At 36.0% G+C, this 19,657-nt stretch overlaps 1 protein-coding gene across 4 annotated transcripts in view; it reads right to left on the bottom strand.

Annotated features, from left to right (window-relative positions):
• Positions 1 to 1,115: 1,115 nt before the first annotated feature.
• The window catches only part of PTPRZ1 (protein tyrosine phosphatase receptor type Z1), a 190,407-nt gene continuing 171,865 nt past the window's right edge, over positions 1,116 to 19,657 (bottom strand). For all 4 annotated transcript variants that reach the window (XM_009454089.4, XM_001144786.6, XM_003951117.5 and 1 more), the window contains 8 exons: positions 18,630 to 18,776; positions 11,683 to 11,776; positions 11,255 to 11,328; positions 9,154 to 9,282; positions 8,101 to 8,247; positions 4,210 to 4,352; positions 3,264 to 3,399; positions 1,116 to 2,072 (listed from right to left, as the gene is read on the bottom strand). In XM_009454089.4, coding sequence (XP_009452364.3) covers positions 1,932 to 2,072; positions 3,264 to 3,399; positions 4,210 to 4,352; positions 8,101 to 8,247; positions 9,154 to 9,282; positions 11,255 to 11,328; positions 11,683 to 11,776; positions 18,630 to 18,776 — 1,011 coding nt within the window. In that variant the 3' untranslated portion in view covers positions 1,116 to 1,931. The remainder of the gene's footprint in view (positions 2,073 to 3,263; positions 3,400 to 4,209; positions 4,353 to 8,100; positions 8,248 to 9,153; positions 9,283 to 11,254; positions 11,329 to 11,682; positions 11,777 to 18,629; positions 18,777 to 19,657) is intronic.

The following is a 19,657-nucleotide window of genomic DNA, read 5'->3' as shown; positions in this document are numbered from 1 at the left end:
TCTGGGAATCATATTTTGAGAGCCACTGGTTTAAACAAAACTTCTCTAGCTTCCTGTTCTGGGCCCTTAGCTGAGCATTCTTAGGGAACAGTGAGCTCCTTTGTAGGTAGTATTATAAAACACTCCTGGCAGAGGCAGGGGACTGCTGCAAGCATCAAAGTCTGCCTGATACTAATGATTCCATTTTCCTGAATTTCAGTTCCACGTGGCTCTTGGATCTTGATGATTTGCTCATCATGGGACCTCTTCTCTTTTTCCATTCTGGAATTTTTTTTTTACCTCCTAGTCCTTGTCTGTCTATGCCTTTTCCAACCCCCTCCTTTACCTTTGCTTATACTGGAGTCTCTGACTAGCAAATCTGCCTACTTCTAACTTCCAGCTAGTTTCTAAACCGGAAGTTCCCAACATTTCTTGCTACATGATGCTCTTAATTCATCGGTAACATTTTCAGAATTCTGTGTCTTGGTCCATTCAGACTGCTGTAACAAAATACCATAAATATGGTGGCTTATAAACAAACATAGATTTATTTCTCACACTTCTGGAGGCTGGGAAGTTCCAAGATCAAGGTGCCCGCAGATTCCATGTCTGGTGAAGGCTTGCTTTCTTTCTTATAGACAGCTGTCTTCTCATCATAATCTCACACATCGAAAGGGGTGAGGGGTCTCGCTCAGGCCTCTTTTATAAGGACACTAATCTCATTTATGAGAGCTCTGCCCTTATGAACTAATCACCTCCCAAAGGTCCTACTTCCTAATATTATCACCTTGAGGGTGAGGGGATAAATTGTCGGGAGACATAAACATTCAGATCATAGCACTCCCCAAGCCAAAAGAAATACATAATTGTTCTGTTCATTAAGTAGTAAAGTTCAAATAATTTAATAGTAAAAGTTTGTGCAGTGTCTGCACATGTTGCTCTGTTTTCCTCACAAATGGAAAGTTTTGTGACTTCCCTGTGCACCTCAATGCACAATTTGGGACCCACCACTCTAAATCCTGTCCCATCCTACTAGCTGTTTTTTTTTTGTGTGTGTGCCATCATCATAGGGGGACCCACATCCACAATTTTCTGCCACACACGCTTCAGCACAATGCTCCACAAGCAAACACAAATTAATGGCAATATTTATATTTATTTTTGCAATTCCTTGGCTAAAAACCATTTGAACAATGTTTGGTAAGGTGTTATTCTCATAAAAACTTCTTTCAAAATGAAGGTATTTCTATTTTCCACAAAAGTTAAAATTACATGCAGAAACAAAGTTAATGACTTAGGTAACACAATACAATGTCAGAAAACTGGTAGAGTAAGACCAGCTAATGAACTACGTCATTAAACTAAACAATTACACAGAACTAGAAAACTTGACTCAGTAGTAAAATATAAAAATCTACAATTATAAATATAAATTTGGTCCATGGAGACACTAGGGCAGTATTTACAATAAGTAACAGATTATTTCTACTTTAGGTGAATACTGCGGTTGTAAAATGTTGAATATCATATGGAAGAGTGTTTTATTTACAGGCTACTGTATTAAAAGTTATATTTCTAGCAAACCTGATAATTGCTACAAATACAGCTAAAAATTTGACACTAAAAACAAACATTTTCTGTAGTTTGGAATTCCTAACCTCTATAAATTGAAATTTTCTGTTAAAATCAATACAGAAAAAAATACCACAATTCCATTCTTAGAAATACTGTAAAATTCAATCATTTTAGTTCAATCATAATAAGTAAATTACAAGTCTTGCAAAAAGGCACACATTGTTAATGATATAAATTTGGCGGCAGAATCCTATGTCATGAAAGTTACTGTCAGGTGATGGGAAATCAACAGATAACAGAACTAGACTGATTTTCCTGCCTAATTTTAGGAAGAGGAAAACAATGCTCAGATGTGAGTTCCCCCACCCCTTTCTGTGTTAAACTAAAGACTCTAAGCTCTCAGCTATATTTCCATCAGGCAATGCTGCACCATTACTGTCCAGAGAGGTGGATGGATTCTCTTCCTGCCTTGTGCTCACAAGGCTGAGGATCACTTTGTAGAGAAACTGATACTGCTCCTAGAGAACAGAAGATGGGAGGTAATAAATGGGAAGCTCAGTGAAGACATACATTTGTAAAAAGAAGAAATATTTTTAGACACACTTCAGCACTGTTCATGAAAGGGCAATGTGTTAAGGGCACTGTTATACTCAGCAGATGCACACAACCTATACTGATGTCTCTTCTGATTAAATTAACGTTGCAATCGGCAGACCATTCACTGACCTAGAAAATTAACCTACATACATTTGCCAATAAGTACTTAATTCTTATTCATGAAATCAGAAGGTGATGAGACAGGGTTCTGTTAACTTGTGGGCGAAACCGTTTGGCACTGGACACCTGTAACTCACTCAGAAACAAGTTTCTTCTTTCTCTACTTGTTAGAAAATCCATTGGGTCTGCCTCTTTACGGAAAGATCTCAGGAATGACTGTACTGTTAGCCCAGGAACCCATGTAGAATGCAATCCTTCACTGTTCACCAATAAGAAGAATTTCACATTCTATCAGCCCAACTGGTCCTATGCCCTGCTATGAGCAAAGGTAAGTACCTTCTCTGCTGTGGTCTCAGAGTAGTGGCACATAGAAGCATGAAACAGTTTTTCTCTTACAGATGCCATCTCAGGCAGTTTGGGGAGAGGTAGCTACAGAGAACCTGAACCAGTGAGCAGCATCATAGCTGAAAACCATGAGGCCTACATGTGAAGCAGTGCATAATTAAATGCTTTCGCGAACTGTGCATCTCCAGAAAGGAGTTTCATGCAGCACAAGCTTGATACAACTCAGCGGCCCTGAATGAGACTTATTAGGGGCTCCTCTGCAGTGCATGTGCATGAAGATAACCTTGACCTCCTGCCAACTGGTCTGGGCTGGAGCTTTGAAGAAGGTCCCTTTATAAGGCCCTTAAACAGACCAAAGAGCTGAAGGTGAGCCTATGACTTCTACATTCACCTAAGCTTATTTGCATTGTTTACTATTGTGCACAAAGGCAAACATGAGATTTAAAAGTTTTTACCCATAAATTTTCTGAAGTATAAATTTTAAATGTTGTTGTTCTATGGATTGTGGACTTGTAATTCAGCTTGAAAACTACATACTAATGTTATCAGTTAATAAGATCTTTCTTGATACATAAGATTTCAGCAGCCTCTAGGAAGTTAGTTGTACTCTATCAGTGAAAAATTTCGTTCACTGCCTTGTTACTTACAATGTCAGCAAAGACTCCTGGCCTCATCAGATTGATCATCTTGGCTACCTGGTAAACATCCACGGAATTTTCTTTTTCTAGTTGGTGCATAAGGGTTGTCAGAGCACAGAAAGTTCCTGCCGTCACTCCTCCGTGCCTTGTAAAAAAAAAAGAAAAGGAACAAAGACTCCATTGAGATGCACCACTCACATTTAGAACTCACAAAGCATATAGCCTTGACAACTTTGCAGTGAAAACACTGAAACTTTTAATGAATTGTCTCTCTTCGCTTTTTGCACAAAGAACTATGATTTAATCTGAAATATTGCCAAGTGTTCATGATATTAATAGTGGAATACTTTACAGAAGTTTAATATTTGCTTATGGTTTATTATTTGTATACTATGAAAGGAGTTGGCAATAATAAAAAAAAACCTGAGAGTATCATATAAAGACATGTATAATACACATATAATATAATGTATAAATACATATATAACAAACTGTATTTTATATATTTATAACATAAGTTCAGCATATGCATTTTTTATTTGTCTATGATGGAATCCTAGGAAGATTTATTGGATGAAGTTTCTTGTTCCTGAAAAATAAAAATCGTATCAATTTCACTTCTATGCCAGGAAATCAATGACTGAAAATGCCTCTCTGGTTGGCTCCTGTAAAATTTCACTGCTAAAACACCGACGTAGTATACAAAGTGTTCTCAGCATCAAATGCAAGAGAAGATATTTGTGATCATGACCCCATTCTCTGTCTTCAACAGGGACTTCAAGTGAAGTAAAAAAAAAAAATGTTCTGTGTTAACTTTATTGATAAGATGCAGATAATCCACCATGGCTGAATCATCACAGTGGGTCCAAAGCATTAGGTTTGTCTGAAGACAACAGAAATATACATATGCCCAGAAAATGTGCAGGTGTGAAACCATCTAACACATGGAACTTACTCATCATGAACAATCATAGGCCCATCCCTATTGGCAGCTTCTTCTTTTATAACACTTATAAGTTCAAAAGTTTTACTAATGGGGCTATCTGGATTTGGCCATTTAGGACACTGAAAGTGCCTCACTTCAAGTACATAATCATCCTATAACAAGAAAACACAAAGTAATGTTAGTTAGTGACAGTTTACCAGGAGTGGAATCATTGAGGAAAATCAGGAATTACAGTAAGGTAATAAAACCCAATGGCAGGCATGAGTGAGCAGCAGTAGTTGCAGCACATTCTTCATCATAGAAGGAAGAAACAGTTGTGATGCCACATTTAACATGCATAGATTTACTAGTAGAATCAAAAAACATAATTTCTTTTTTTATTCTAAAAATAAACTCTATCTGTGGGTGAAATATGCCAATGCTTACAAACCATGAAACTATGTACCAAAGATGTATTTGCACTGCTAAATTCAAATTTATAAAAGGAAATCATTGGTGTTAAAATTTGTTTTGAAAATAGCATACACTTTCTTCACTTATCAGTAATCCTCAGGCTTAAGTAAAAGATTGCATGACACAGTGGAGAAAACGCCGACAAGGAGGTAGAGATCTAGGTTCAACTCGGATCCCAATTCTGATTCTTACTTAAGTGACCAACAAGACTGTGACTTGATAAATCCCTTAAACTTCTCATCTCCAGCTTCCAAAAGTGTACTTTTAAAAAAAAAGATACCTTTTTTAAAAACAAGTAGCAGAACCTAAATTTTACATAAAAGTGCAAAGGGCCAAAATAGCCAAGATACTGGTAAATAAGAAAAACAATAGAGGAAATTAACTCATCAGATATCAAGAATTACTCTAAGCTGTAAGAAGTAAAACACTGCCATTGTGGCTGAGGGATGAACAAAGTGACCAATGGAATAAAATAAATGTCTTAGAACAAGCACATATATATATTGTGTATATATGTATACATACACACACATATATATACACACATATATATATACACATATATATATATACACACACACTATATGAATGACTGAACTGATATTGCTAATTCATAAATAATGGTGGGACAATGGGTATCACATGGAAAATAATGAAACCAAACCCTTGTCTCACAAAATATAATACAAAAAGTCAATTTCAGGTGGTACGTTTGGAAAACAGTGTAAGAGAGCATCTTCATGATTTCAGGGTAAACGGTACTTTTTTAAGATACTAAATGATGGTTTCCTTTTAAAGGCCAGGAATAAAAAGATCAATACATTCATATAGATTAAACTTCAAAACTTTTCTTTCACCAAAAAAAAGACAAAGAAAAAAAAAGAATCACAAAGAAAGTAAAAAATTCAAATCCCAAACTGGGAGAAAGTATTTGCAATATATGCAGCTGACAAAGGATTAGTATCCACAATACGAGACCTCTGATAAATCAGTAAGTGATAAATAACCTAACAGAAAAATGGGCAAAAATCATGAACAGACACAGTACAAAAGATAAAATCTGAATGGTCAATTAATTTATATAAAAATATGTTTATGTAAAAATATTATGTATAAAACATATTTTATGTAAAAATATTATTTATGTTAATAATTATGTAAAAATGTAAAGTTATGTTGAAAACTTCATTTTCAACAAGAGAAATGCAAATTAAAACCAATAAGAGATGCCGTTTCATTCCCAGCACAAGCACTGATGAGGATGTAGTGCACTCATACATTCCCGATGAGAGGATACCTTTGCAGGACGACTTTGGAAAACAATTGACTTCATTTAGTAAAGTTAAAGAAAGTTGAAGATGATCCAACACAATAACACAGCAGGGGAATTCTCAGGATATCCCCAAGAGGAAATTTTGCATGTGACTAAAAATATTCATATCAGCACTGTTTGTAATAGCAACATCAAACCAAGACAAAACACAACAAACAAGTAATAATTTGCATGTAAAATAGAAAAAAGGGTATGTATTATCTGGAATGCTAAGCAGCAGCAGTAAATGAATTTGAACTATACCCAAATACATAGATAAATCTCAGTAGCATAATACACATAATTTATATAAAGTTCACAGATATTTAAAAGTAAGCAGCACACGTGTGAAGGAAAACAAAGACAAGGGTTAACTGATAAAATAAGTCAAGAGAACAATAAACACTAATTCAGGAAGAGGCTACTTCTGAAGTGAGGAGAGGATGAAGGGGAGAGGGAGCACATGAAAGACTTGATGGTCAAGGCCATGTTCTATTTCTTAAAGTCAATGGTGGGTAAAAGTAATTTAACATAATTGTTAAACCTTGCACATATAATATAAACATCTTAAATATATTCAATATTTAATAAATTCTTAAAAATAGTCCTCATAACAAATACACAAATAAAAGGCCCCTGGCTTTTGAGCTCAGTAGCATAGACCTTCACTTGTCTACTAACCTCAAATGTGATATTTGGGTAAAGTGCCTAAAAATGTCTGAAGTTAATGAAACTGTCCACTTTAGTCTTTCCTTCTTTTTTGATCTTTGTTATAGAAATACTGTTGATCCCTGGGTTGGGCTCCTGGATTATCAAGTTGTCCATAATAGCTGATTTACATAGATGAGACATACTGAATTGGGATCAGTCAGGAACCTGTATTATCTAGTTTATTTTCTGCATAATACTAGGAGAAAAACAGTGCTAATTTCCCAGTGCTGAGCAAGATATTAACTATGATCAGTGATCAGGATAATGGGTGTGACAAGATAACAGGTATATAATGATTATTTCTCTTTTAATAGGCTTTCTTACTAACTAGGAATAATGAGAAGAAGGCATGAGAGATGGCAGATCTAAATGGATGCTACTAAAGTGATCAGGGAGTGAGTAATCAGAGGTAGAAATTAGCATGGAACATTAAGAGCTCTCAGGGACCTTACGAGCCTTCTAGTTTCTGCCCTTCATTTTACAAATAAAGACCTAAGTCTTTTTTGTTTTAATGAGATAGGATACTATTCCACTGCTATGCTGTTTACACTATTAGTTATTTATATTATCAAGTTTATATGTATTGGTCATTTAAATATTCTAGAGAGTAGAGAATCTTCTTGTATACCATATATGTACTAGTTTTCAGAACTAGAGAAAAGTGAAACATTCAAATTATTTGGAACATGATTTAATCTTTGTCATATTGAGAAGGTACTCTGAATCTCACATTCCTTAGACATCATTGTTTTTAGTATTTTAGTATTTTACTATAGCTCTATGTAAATAATCATTGACAAATAATTCAATAATAGATATTTGCATATAATTAAGTTTAGTAAAACAATGTATTATCTTGTAGATAACAACAGTATCTTGTGTAATAGATAACCAAGACTTTAGTAAAATATTCTTAGTTTATTGTCCTGTGTGTTTTCAAAGCACTTCATTTATCAACTATTACATCACTATCACTCATCAACTTTCTACATTGGTAGAGAATAGTAAGTTTCGGTAGGTAGTATTTTTCCCATTTTACTTAGGAGAGTTTAGGTAGGTAGTATTTTTCCCATTTTACTTACAAGGTAAGGGCTTACATTAAAACATGAGAATTAAAATTAATAAATTTATTCTTTTACTGTGTTTATTTTTCACCTAAGTTCTGTCAACCACTAATCTGGAGTAAATGAGCTTTGATTTCCTGTGTGTGTAAAATTCAGGAATGATGTAGTGATGACTAATTCTTTAATGATTCTATACCATTTTGAAAATGAAAGTGACAAGGTAATTTGATTATTTGTGTAATTGTCTCAATGGGGAAAAAATCAGAATCATGCTTTTCATTTCTAGGACAGATCCTTAGGTCAGAATATGTTTAACATGTGTTTAAGATAAAAAGTTTGTCATTTAACTTATATCCTTACCTGTGTAGCTTCTAAGATAAAGTCCTGAATTATAAGTTTTTCCTCATTAGATAGACATTTGTGTTCTTCAGCCATAAGAGTGACCTTAAAGCTCTCACAATTTATAGGCTCATCTTTATTTGGCCAGTAAACAAATTCATCTTCTGCCTGCAGAATTGCAAATGAAAGAAGAGTCTAGATTTTAATAAAATGTCCAATAAGTCAGATTGTGAAATAAAGTTAATTGGTTGGCACAGAAATTTCAACTCCAATTTTTCTTTGAATCTGAATATTTACTCTTAACATCTTCCTCGTGCCTTCAACTAGATTGATGTGCTGAATAAAATATCACACTTAGGAACCCAAACTATTGCTTTATTATTTTATGCTCTTAGCTTATCCACAATGATAAGCTTATTGCTTCTGTAATTGACAACTGAGTACAGAAGATTCAAGTGATTTTAAGAGCTCAGAAATTTCCAGCCTCATGTGTAATGGTCACACAATAACTTTATAGATAAGAACTGAATATCAAAGCTAAGTAAGCATGTAAAGCCTAAATGAAATATTTACTTTATTTTACTCGTTGGGTTCTCCAAACATATATATAGAGGGAGATGGGATATCCCTGCTTTTCTTATACTAAAAAAGTCCTTCCTATACTAGGAACTCACTTAATTCTAACTAGGTCTTTTTTTAAAGAAAAAATTAGACACCTCCTTAAACTCAGGGAATCTCTAAATATTCTAACACATTTTATTTTAAAAATGTAAATAGAAGCATATAGACTGATTTCTTTCATGGCTGTGTTTCTAATTTTCTTAAGCAATGTCACAAAACACATGCATTTAAGTTCATTTATATCTACTTTCATTTAAAACTTTTATTCATCACTTTGACCTAGGAGATTGTATAATGAAACCAAGCCCAACAGTAGAAGAGTATGCCTTCAATGACATTAGTTTATTAGTTGAAAACAAAATTACTTTGCTTGTTTGTATGCTGGACTTTTTGCTATTTGTAACCTGATATTCCTCTGTAAAGGAAGTCCCAAAAGTGGTCTAACGGACTTACCATGTTTTGGCCATCAGGAATCATAACCACCAGTTGGGCATTATGGTCCCATATCATCCTCCAGAAATCCTTGATGGTATGAAGGAGAGGGTGCTGGGTAATGATGAATTCATTGCTCTGGTAATAGCCCTACAAAACCAAAGAGAAGACAAAAACAGCACTGGCGTATGCCTTTAAACATTCAGATAAACATTTATACATCAATGGACCTTAAGTCAAAATAGTCTTTTGAATTGCAGATTGTGTCTATATGTAGTAATATGATTATTATAGCCAATGCTTAATGGGCACTTTGTATGTTAGGTGTGACACTATGTGTTTTTTTTCTCTTAAATCGTTTGTTCCTCACAGCAATACTGTGAGATAGGAACTGTGACCCCCATTTTACAGATTATTAAACCGAGGCTTTAGAAATTAAGCATTGTGCCCAAGTTTGCCTTAAGAAGTCAGATGTAGTATTCAAGGTTACCTATCATCCTGTAGTGAATGTTTATGATTTTTATGTTGCCTTGGCATTCCTTTTAAATATAAGTTGGACTTTGTCATGCCAGAAGCAGGGTTCAGTCACCTTGATACAGTTTCCAGTTCTACATCGTCCCATCCACCAGTTCCTTAAAGTGATCGATCCAGTTGTCTAACTTACGAAACTGCTCCATAGTGACCATTTCACTACAGAACAGCCTGCTTGGCTGGCCTCGCTGACCCTCGCACCTACATGGACTTTGCAGATATGCCATAGTAAATACCTCTCAGTCACTACATAACCTCCTGGGACTTGTGCCTGCTTGCTTTAAACCCATCAAGTAAAACTCCCCATGGAAAACCTACTTGGATAATGCCCTGGACTCAGTGGAGGCATTGGTCCGTGGGTCCTTTTCTCTCTTTCCCTGCTTGCTCTGCCTAAGCTCTATGCATGTGGCCTCCAGTGCCGTGAACCCTTCAGGGTCCATAAATACTAAAAACTCTGAATTTTCACACTGTGGTTTTTCATTGAAGACTTTAGGTGAGACTGCTCAATGGAACCCATGCAGGTGAATCCCTTATCGGTGCTCTTTCATCTGGGCGTCTGGTGGTCACTGAGAATGGTAGCTATCAGCTAAGCTGATAGAGAAACTTGAACAGTTTAATTAAAAACACACCTCTAGCTGTAGACTTACCAAACTGCTTTGTGGATACTGTCTCTTACTCCACAGAGAGTGGGAAATCTACAGGAGAGTTTACATTTCCCACTTTGGTGTCCAGACACCTTGGTTGCCTCTACAAGAGAGGAACCAGGGAGACATCTTGCATATTTTGCTACAGATACCTAGAAGCTAGAGCTATTGTATTAACTGTGATATTTATACTGTTACTAAAGTCCTGGCTCTTCTAGCCCCTTCTGCTTTCAGATCCCATTCCTATCACCCAGTGGCTCATTTGAAATGTGAATGTATTTAGATGCTACTACCACACATCCCTGTGTTTCCTGCATAGATATTCCTTAATATTTTCTTTGCTGGATAAATAGAACAGAGGTTTTGGAATAAGAATTAGGAGCTTTTCATCAGAAGCCAAGCTCCGTGATTGATTGACCTTAAATGTTAATGAAGGTCACACAACAGCTACTAAAACACTCATCCCTCACACAAAAGATGTAAATGCAGAAGAAAAGCATTGTATCTTTAGAAATCCAGGTCCTAAAATGAGCCCAGTTTGCAGGCTAAAAATCATGCTGCAAACCTGGAGTAGTGATGTCAGTGAGGTTAGGCTTTGCTGAAGCCAGTGAATCCCAGGTTTGCTCAGGGGTTCTGCCTTAGTGAAGGAAATAAAGCCTTTTAGACAAGCAGGTATAAGTTTTATATCTACTCATCAGCCCTAAATGGTGAGTTTGTGTTCCTGCATCTGCTAATTGGTCTTGCTTGAGGTTTCTTCAGTCCCAGCACACATAAAAGCATGCCATTATTACAACTGTTGGTGTGGACTGTGGGCTTGCAGTCAACAGATTTAACTTAAATTTACCACTCATTTGCCCATGCCTGTAGTCTTTGCTTCTGGCAGCCCATTCTGGTTTTGATCCCTGTAACACAAGCTGGCAGTCTCCTCAGTGACTTCTCTGACTTACCATGATATAGGAGGCATTGATGTAGTCTGTGCCTTCTCCACTCAGGGATGAAATGCCAACCCTTGATCTTTCCACTGGAACACAGAACATTCATTGTAAAACAAAACAAAACAAAACAAAACAAAACAAAACAAAACAACTCATGCTCACAGCACTGTACCATCTTTTCCCCATGCCAGATGTAAAATATAGCTGCATTTTTCAAGTTGAAGTGTCTCTGATCTGTAAGCTAATTTTTCTATACATTTTGCATATTTAGATAAGACTTCAAGGATTTATGAGTCCTTTGGAACAGTTACATATTGGACAAAATTAGAAATATCTGAATGTGCTCCATTTGCTCCAAAGGTATACAAATATTGCCAAATTTCCTACAAGGCTTTTATTATTTTAAAAAAGTTGTTTTTTCAAGGATCAACACAACTTACCAGGGATGATAGAAGAAGTTCGATTCTTTTCCCTGTTGCATTGCTTTAGGGCTGCAGAATAGTCACTCTGCTGTATATTTGACTGGCTCAGGAGCTGGGCAAGAAAGTAAAAAAATATATAGGTTATTTCATTTAAGTCCCCCAAATACACACACACACACTTACAGACACACACACACCAATCAACATAAGATACTGACTAAAAATATATATGAAATGTTTTCCAACAATTCCTTGAATTTAACCTTGTTTTAGTGAACTTCCTGGAGCTTCTGTATTTTACACCAGGGGAGTTACAAGAAGCAAAGAAATCTCTAGTAATTCTTTTAGCATTGAGAGAATCTTCCTCACGGCTTCCACTATAGATGTGCAACCTCCATTTCCTCTATTTAAATCTCACACAGACGTTTGGAGGTAAATTACATCGTGTGTGTGTGTATATACATATATATGTATATAATTCAATTTTATTTATTCCTTCTGTTACTATTCCATTACATGAATAATCTACATTCTGTTTATCTACTCCTCAGCTAGTGAATGTTTGGGTATTTGCAGTGTTTTGCAATTGTATAGCTTTATAGATATGAGCATCTCCTGTATGTCTCTTAATGTGCACGTGTGACGGTTTCCATAGAGCATTAGGAGTATTCAGTTATTCAGTGTTTTATTTTTGACAGTCGGATAAATGAAAAATAGTATATCATGGTTTTGATTTGCATTGTCTTAATTTCTGTGAAATTGTGAATTTTGGTGCTCATTAGTCATTAAGATATCTTCTTTGATGATTGCCTTTTCATATTTTTACTTCATTGCCACTTATTAATTTGTGGGGGGTTCTTGCTGTGTTGAATGTAAATCTATAGTGTGTAAAAAGTTGGAAACATCTTCAGTTTCTTTAATCACACAGAGATTTACAGCCAATTTATTTTTCTTTAAGTTTTCTGCAAATTATCATTTTACATAAGAAGTCCTTCTCTATGCTGAAGTTATTAAGAAATACTTTCCAATATATGCCCTGCTGTGCATTTTCCTCCCCTCCCCTCCTCTCCTTTCCCCTCCCCTCCCCTTCCTTCCCCTCCCCTCTCCTCCTCTTCTCTTCTTTTTTGAGACAGGTGTCCACTCTGTCACCCAGGCTGGAGTGCATGCAGCTTCAACCTCCTGTGCTCATGAGTTCCTCCTGCCTCAGCCTCCCGAGTGGCTGGCACTACAGGCATGCACCACCACACCTGGCTAATTTTGGTATTTTTTATAGAGAAGGGGTTTCACCATATTACCCAGGCTGGTCTCGAACTCCTGGGCTCAAGCAATCCCCCTGCCTTGGCCTCCCAAAGTATTGGGATTACCGGTGTGAGCTACTGTGCCCAACCCAATATTTTCTTTTCTAAAATGATCTTACAATAGTTATAAAGGTTTGCTTTCACCTTTAGGTAGTTAATCCATCTTGAATACATTTTAGTGTTTGAGGAGTGGTAGAGATACAATGTTACTTTTTTTGACATGAAAATTTTCCCAATGTTATTTATAGATTAGTCTGCTGTTTCTTCACTGATATGTAATGTTATCTCTACCACATAACAGATTTCCTCAAATGCATCATTCCTCTGCTAGATTCCTCCGTTTTCCAATACTATTATATCACGTCATAAGTCTTCCATATACAGTACAACAGAATTCTTCTATTATTATTTCCTTTTCAGTATGGGTGATATTTTGGCTCTTTAATTTTCCATGCTAAATTAAAATCTGTTCTACATTTTCCATGAAAAATCCTGCCATAAATTCGATTGATACTGCATTGACTTCTATAGTCAATGTAAGGAGAAGCAATATCTTAATATTTCCATGTATCAACATTATATTTTATTTGGGCCTAATTTTATGCTCTTCAATTCACTTTTATAAATTTCTCTATATTTACTGCACATTTTGTTAAGTGTCTTTTTTGAGATGATGAAGTTTTTGCTACTGTTTCATTATTGTTTTTGCTAATGATTGGGTTCCTTTTTGTTCTAAAACATTTTCTAATCACTCAAAGCTAACAAATAACAATGCTATTGATTTTTATGTATGTTTATTAAACTCTAAAGAAAATTATTTTCTCTTTTGCTTCTCTTGATATTCTTTGCAGGTAGTTATATTATCTATCTGCAAATCCTTTTCTACCTTTATACATCTTCTAGTTTAATTCTATTTCCAGAATAATGTTGAATAGTAGTGCCAATAATTGACATTCCTTATCTTTTCTGGAATCTACTAAGAGCATTTCCAATTTTAATTTTTATGTATGATGTTTATTGTAGTTTTATGACAGATACTTTCTAGAAAGCTAAGAAAGCTTTCTTCTATTTCTGGTTTACTAAGAGTTCTTTTTTTAAATGAACAATATAGAATTTGATTGACTACTTTTCCTGTATTAATTGACAGGGTCATAATGTTTCTGTATGTAAATCTATTCATATTTTCCAGTGTTAAACCATCATTTCATTTTTGGAATAAACCCTATAAACTCTACTTGCTCATGATATTAAAGAAATACACTGTTGGATTTGATTTGCTGATATTTTAAATAAGATTATTGATATTGGCCTATAAGTGTCTTATTCTGTCTTTGTTCAGTTTTGGTATCAAAGTTATATTTGTCCAATAAAATAGCTGGGTTAGTTTTCCACCTGGATTTTTTATGCTAACATTTGGAATTTTCTGTTCCTTAAAAATTGGTAAAATGTGACATTAAATTCTTTTGGGCCTGGTTATATTTTGAAGGTGGGATTTTAGGCAGCTGATTTGATTTCCTTAATGGCTATTGGCCTAGTTAAATTTTCTATATATTTTTAGTGTATTTTCATTATATTTTTCCTTTAAAAATTCTTTTTAGTTTTCATTTCTTTGGGTACATAAAAGGTGTAATATTTATTGAAAACATGAGCTATCTGATGCAGGCATACAATGCATAATAATCACAGGAGGGTAAATGGGGCATCCATCACCTCAAGCATTCAACCTTTCTTTGTATTACAAACAATCCAATGATATGCTTTTAGTTATTTTAGAACATACAATAAATTATTCATTTCATATAGGTTTTCAAATGTATTGTCACAAATATATTCAAAGTATGCTTTTGTGTTTAAAAATGTTTCTAAATTATATTTCTTTTTTTAATCTCAATATTATTTACTCACATTCTTTCCTCCCTTCATCAATCTGGACACAGGTTTGTCTATTTTAATAGTCTTTTGATAGAACCTGCATTAGGTTTTGTTACATCTTTATTTAATCATTTTAATTTTCTATTTAATTTTAAAAACTTTTAAAATGTTATGTAGTGCTTCTTTTGACCTTTAATTCTAAAGATTTTATAATTTCCTCTTAAATACGTATATTATTTAAAAGGGTATTTTTAATGCCCAAATATCAAAATTTTTATGGAAACCTTTCATTGTCAATTTCCAATTTTTACTGTATTACACTCTGAGAAAATGACTGATATGATATAGATTCCTTAAAATTATCTCCCTTTTCCCTCTGCATCTATTAACAGTTTTATTTTAGAGTATGTGTGCAATGGGCCAGGCGCAGTGGCTCATGACTATAATTCCAGCACTTTGTGAGGCTACAGAAGGCAGATCGCTTGAGCTCAGGAGTTCGAAACCATCTGGGCAACATGGCGAAACCCCAACTCTACAAAAAACATTTAAAAAATTAACCAGGCGTGGTTGTGTACACTTGCTATAGTCCTAGCCACTCGGGAGGCTGAGGTAGGAGGATCAGTTAAGCCAGGGAGAGGAAGGTTGCAGTGAGCCGAGATTGTGCCTCTGCACTCCAGCCTGGGTGACAGAGTGAGACCCTGTCTCAGAGGAAAAAAAAAAAAAGGAATATATGTACAACACACCACACACACACACACACTCACACACACCCACCTTCTCTTCACAGAGAATAGAAACCATAGAGTACTTCCTCAGCCTCCAGCCTTAGAGCCTATACGTCTACTACTGTAAACATGCACATAGGTTTTACTGATTTTGAACACTAATTCCTTTACCTGTGTCCTGAATCCTGCCTCTTTGTACCACTCAGGGTCTCTGTACACTCCAATTATCTCCCTTCCCATTAGTTTTTAAAGAAGCTCTCATGTCTCATATTAAAACATAAGCAAAGAAACCCCAAATAAACACCCCTCAAATCTTACTAACTCAAAGTTTTCTTACAGTTATCTTAATCATTCTATACGGAGTAAACAATTTTTAAGAGTTATATAATTGTCTTTAATTCCTCAAATCTATTTACTCCTTAACTCCCTGTAATCTGGTGTCAATGCTATACTTTCCAAATAGCTCTTAGACAAAGGTGATCAATGACTTCTGTCTAAATCCAACGGCCTTCTCCATTCCCAACATACTTGATTTGTCATTAGCACTTGCCATCTCTGTTCACTTCCCCTTTCAAGAAACATTATTTACTTTGGATCCTAGTATATTCCGCTGTCCCAAATTTTCTCCTACCTTCTGATGTCACTTCCCCCCTTTCCTTTGTGGGCTGGCCATTTATAGGTTAATTAACATGTTTTCTTAAGTAATCCTTTCTAACCTTTCTTAGACATTTCATTTTTAATTGGCTATCTTATCCAATTCCAAGGCTTCAAGGAACCATCTCTAAGCTGATCACTCCCAAATCCATTTCTTCAGGCCAGACCTCTCTTATGCTTCAGACCCAGTATCCAACTGCCAAATATACATGTTTATTGGGACATCTCCCAAGAACCTAAAAATAAGGTAGATTTGGAAATATCTCACGTCTTCTCCCTCACTACACCTCTCAAGCATGTACCACCTCCTCTTCCTGAATTCTCAATCATGGTGAATGACATCACTACTTTCCCAGAGCCCAAACAGAATCTGAGTAGTTATGCTTGTGTCTTTTCTCTCCTCTCTCTCTGCAATGTCCAATGAATCACCAAATCCTGTGTTCAACTCTTAAATATATCTTACGCAATTCTCCTCTGGTAAGTTGCATCCTTACCTGTACTCCTACAGCATCCTGTTTTACCTCTATAATGGCATTTTTCACACTATTTTGTTTATCTGTTTCTTTCTTTCTTTTTTATTTTTTTAGAGACAAGGTCTCACTCTATCTCCCAGACTGGAGTGCAGTGGCACAATCATAGCTCACTGTAATCTTGAACTTCTGAGCTCAAGCAATTCTCTCACCTCAGCCTCTGGAGTAGCTAGGACTACAGGCTCATGCCACCCACCCAGCAAATTTTTTTATAGAGATAGGGTCTTGTTCTGTTGCCCAAGCTGGTCTCAAATTCTTGACCATGGTCTCCCAAAACAGAGGAATTACAGGTGTGACCCACTGCACCTGGCCTGTTTGTGTTTTCTTACCTGTATCTTCTATTAGACTGCAGGCACCATAGGACTAGGAGCTGGGTGTGCTTTATTTATTTATTTTACAAATTCATGTTTGCATCCTAATAACACAAAAGCCTGGCACCTGGCAGGTGTCTGATAAGTACTTGTTGAATAAACAGATATTCAACTTATTTCAAGGAAATTTTCTACAGACAAACTCGAATAGATATCTTTTTTATGGGATGGTACACATACATACACACAAATACATTTCCCTATTTATGATGTTAACAGGAAAGAAAGTAAAATATCTCTCTTTTCAATTGAATTCTGACCTTATAGTTAATATTTTCATTTTGATCCTGGATTATTTAGCTTACCATATCAATTTTTTTATGCAACTACACAGGGGCAAATCATATTTAAATGAGAGTTTTGTTGAAATGGGTAATATTGTGTGTGTGTATGTGCGTGTGTAATTTATTTAGGGAAAAGATATCTTTACAACTTAATTACATTTTAACATTTCTTTATTATCTGAAACCCAACTGCATACTCTTTTCCCCCCTAAGGCATTCCTTTATGACTGAGATAAGCTTGGCTGAGTAAAACATGTATGACTTTCTGACAACAGGTTCTAAACTCAGTATTGACCCCAATCTTTCTCTTACACCTCCAAAGGCACACCGTGCAGTAATTTAAAAGGCAAACAGCCCAAAGGAATTCATGGTGGCTAGCATCCTATGCTGTAGACTGGGGAGCAAAGCAGGAGAAATAAGTGAAATCTCAACATTTGTTAACTCTCCTGGGTTTTTCTAAGGTCTTCCAAATTCTTCCCAGATATTCATTCTTCAAAATTTGGCCCTGTTTCTCCAGGAATTCTGAGAAGCAAGCGGATAGCACAGGAACAATGTGGAGTGAAATAATATAGCCCCCATTCCTGTGGAAAGCTACGATTCTGCAAATGCTTTGGTCTCAGCTGGCAGGTCCGGTAACACCTGCTTTCTGAATTCTTTGCCTACTGATTTCTGAAAGTCAGAGAGCTGGTATTGTGGGAAGTACAATATGGACAAAACATGCTCTTGTCTCTGGCTTATGGCCTTGAGACAGGGTGAGGGGGAGAAACTGGGGTTGAAGAAGCTATTATTCCAGTGTGTACTACTTTGGTCCAGGGGTTTCAAGTGAGACACAGATTTTTTCCAAAGAGTATCAGGAACAGCCTGAGCCACCGCACTCATGTTTAAGTGGTCTGCTTTTTTTTCAAAGTAAAAAGAGCACTTATATAGTCTGTTTTACAAGTTCTTTCTGTTCATTCTGTTATGCTCTGTGCCCTTCTTTTCTCGACCAAGTTTGCATTTATAAAAGTTAGTTTAAGGTTTCTGAGAACTTTTCTTCTTGCTACTCAGAATTATGTTTCTCCTTGAAATTTACCATGTGGCACTGTAGCCCACAGTAAGGAACAACGATGGCTCAAATACAAAGTCATTGTACCCACACTGCCCACTCAACATGACCCTGTCAACTCAAATGAGAAGATGCAGGGACTTTCAGTTCTGTAGTGACATCCAAGAGGCTTCCAAGAGGACTCACCTGGAATTGTTTCTCTAGCTTTGTTTTGCCTGCTGGTCCAGGAATGAGGAGTGCATTAACATAGGCATGAATATGACTGTCCAGCACCTCAGTTTCTTTACTAAGTATGGCCTCAACCAGTGTATCATGAATGAAGACATATTGCTCCTGGCAAAACAATGACAATAAGCAACATTACTTCAAGTTTTCCTCATATGTACCTACCTACAAACTTAGTACCTTCCATTGACAGACAAGGAGAGTTTTACAGAATGGGGGAAGACCCACAAAAGATTGCTTACTAAACCTGGAAGGAAGTCAGACAGAGGAAAGGAAGTGGTCACAGAAGAAAGAACCTCTTCTCATTCCTTACCTCTTCATTTATTATGTATTGTTGGCAATACACAATAGGTTAGGAGGCAGGAAGAGTTGGCAAGGCAAAGGAATGTCCTCTCTGCCTATCCTTCAAACTTGACACCTCTATACTTCGTGAAAGGGCTTTCTTGACTTCTACACTTCTGGTGGGCCTACCCCTTCTGGCAACGCCAACTCTCCTTTTCGCTTGTCATATACAATTTAACTCAATTTTATATATAGTTGTTAATAGTTCTCTGATATTTCACATACGGGACTCTTTCTTGGTCTTATATGACCAGAATGTTATTTTTTAATGTTTATTTTAAGTTCAAGGGTACATGTGCAGGTTTGTTACACAGGTCAACTTGTGTCATGGGGGTTTGTTGTATAGACTATTTCATCACCCAGGTATTAAGGCTCATACCCATTAGTCCATTAGTTATTTTTCCTGATTCTCTCCCTCCTCCCATCCTCCACCCTCTGAAAGGCCCCAGTGTCTGTTGTTCCCCTCTATGTCTCTATGTGTTCTCATCATTTAGCTCCCACTTATAAGTGAGAACATGTGGTATTTGGTTTTCTGTTCCTGCGCAAGTTTGCTCAGGATAATGGATGGAAGGAAGTTTGGTGTGGTTTCGTTTTGAAGCCCACTCAGCCATGTGTTTCTGATTGCTTTCAAGCTGCCATTCATAGGT

This window comes from Pan troglodytes, chromosome 6 (assembly GCF_028858775.2).
Source record: "Pan troglodytes isolate AG18354 chromosome 6, NHGRI_mPanTro3-v2.0_pri, whole genome shotgun sequence".
Lineage (NCBI taxonomy): Eukaryota > Metazoa > Chordata > Mammalia > Primates > Hominidae > Pan > Pan troglodytes.
The sequence above is the reverse complement of the archived record's forward strand: the minus strand, read 5'-3'. Positions and strand labels throughout refer to the sequence as shown.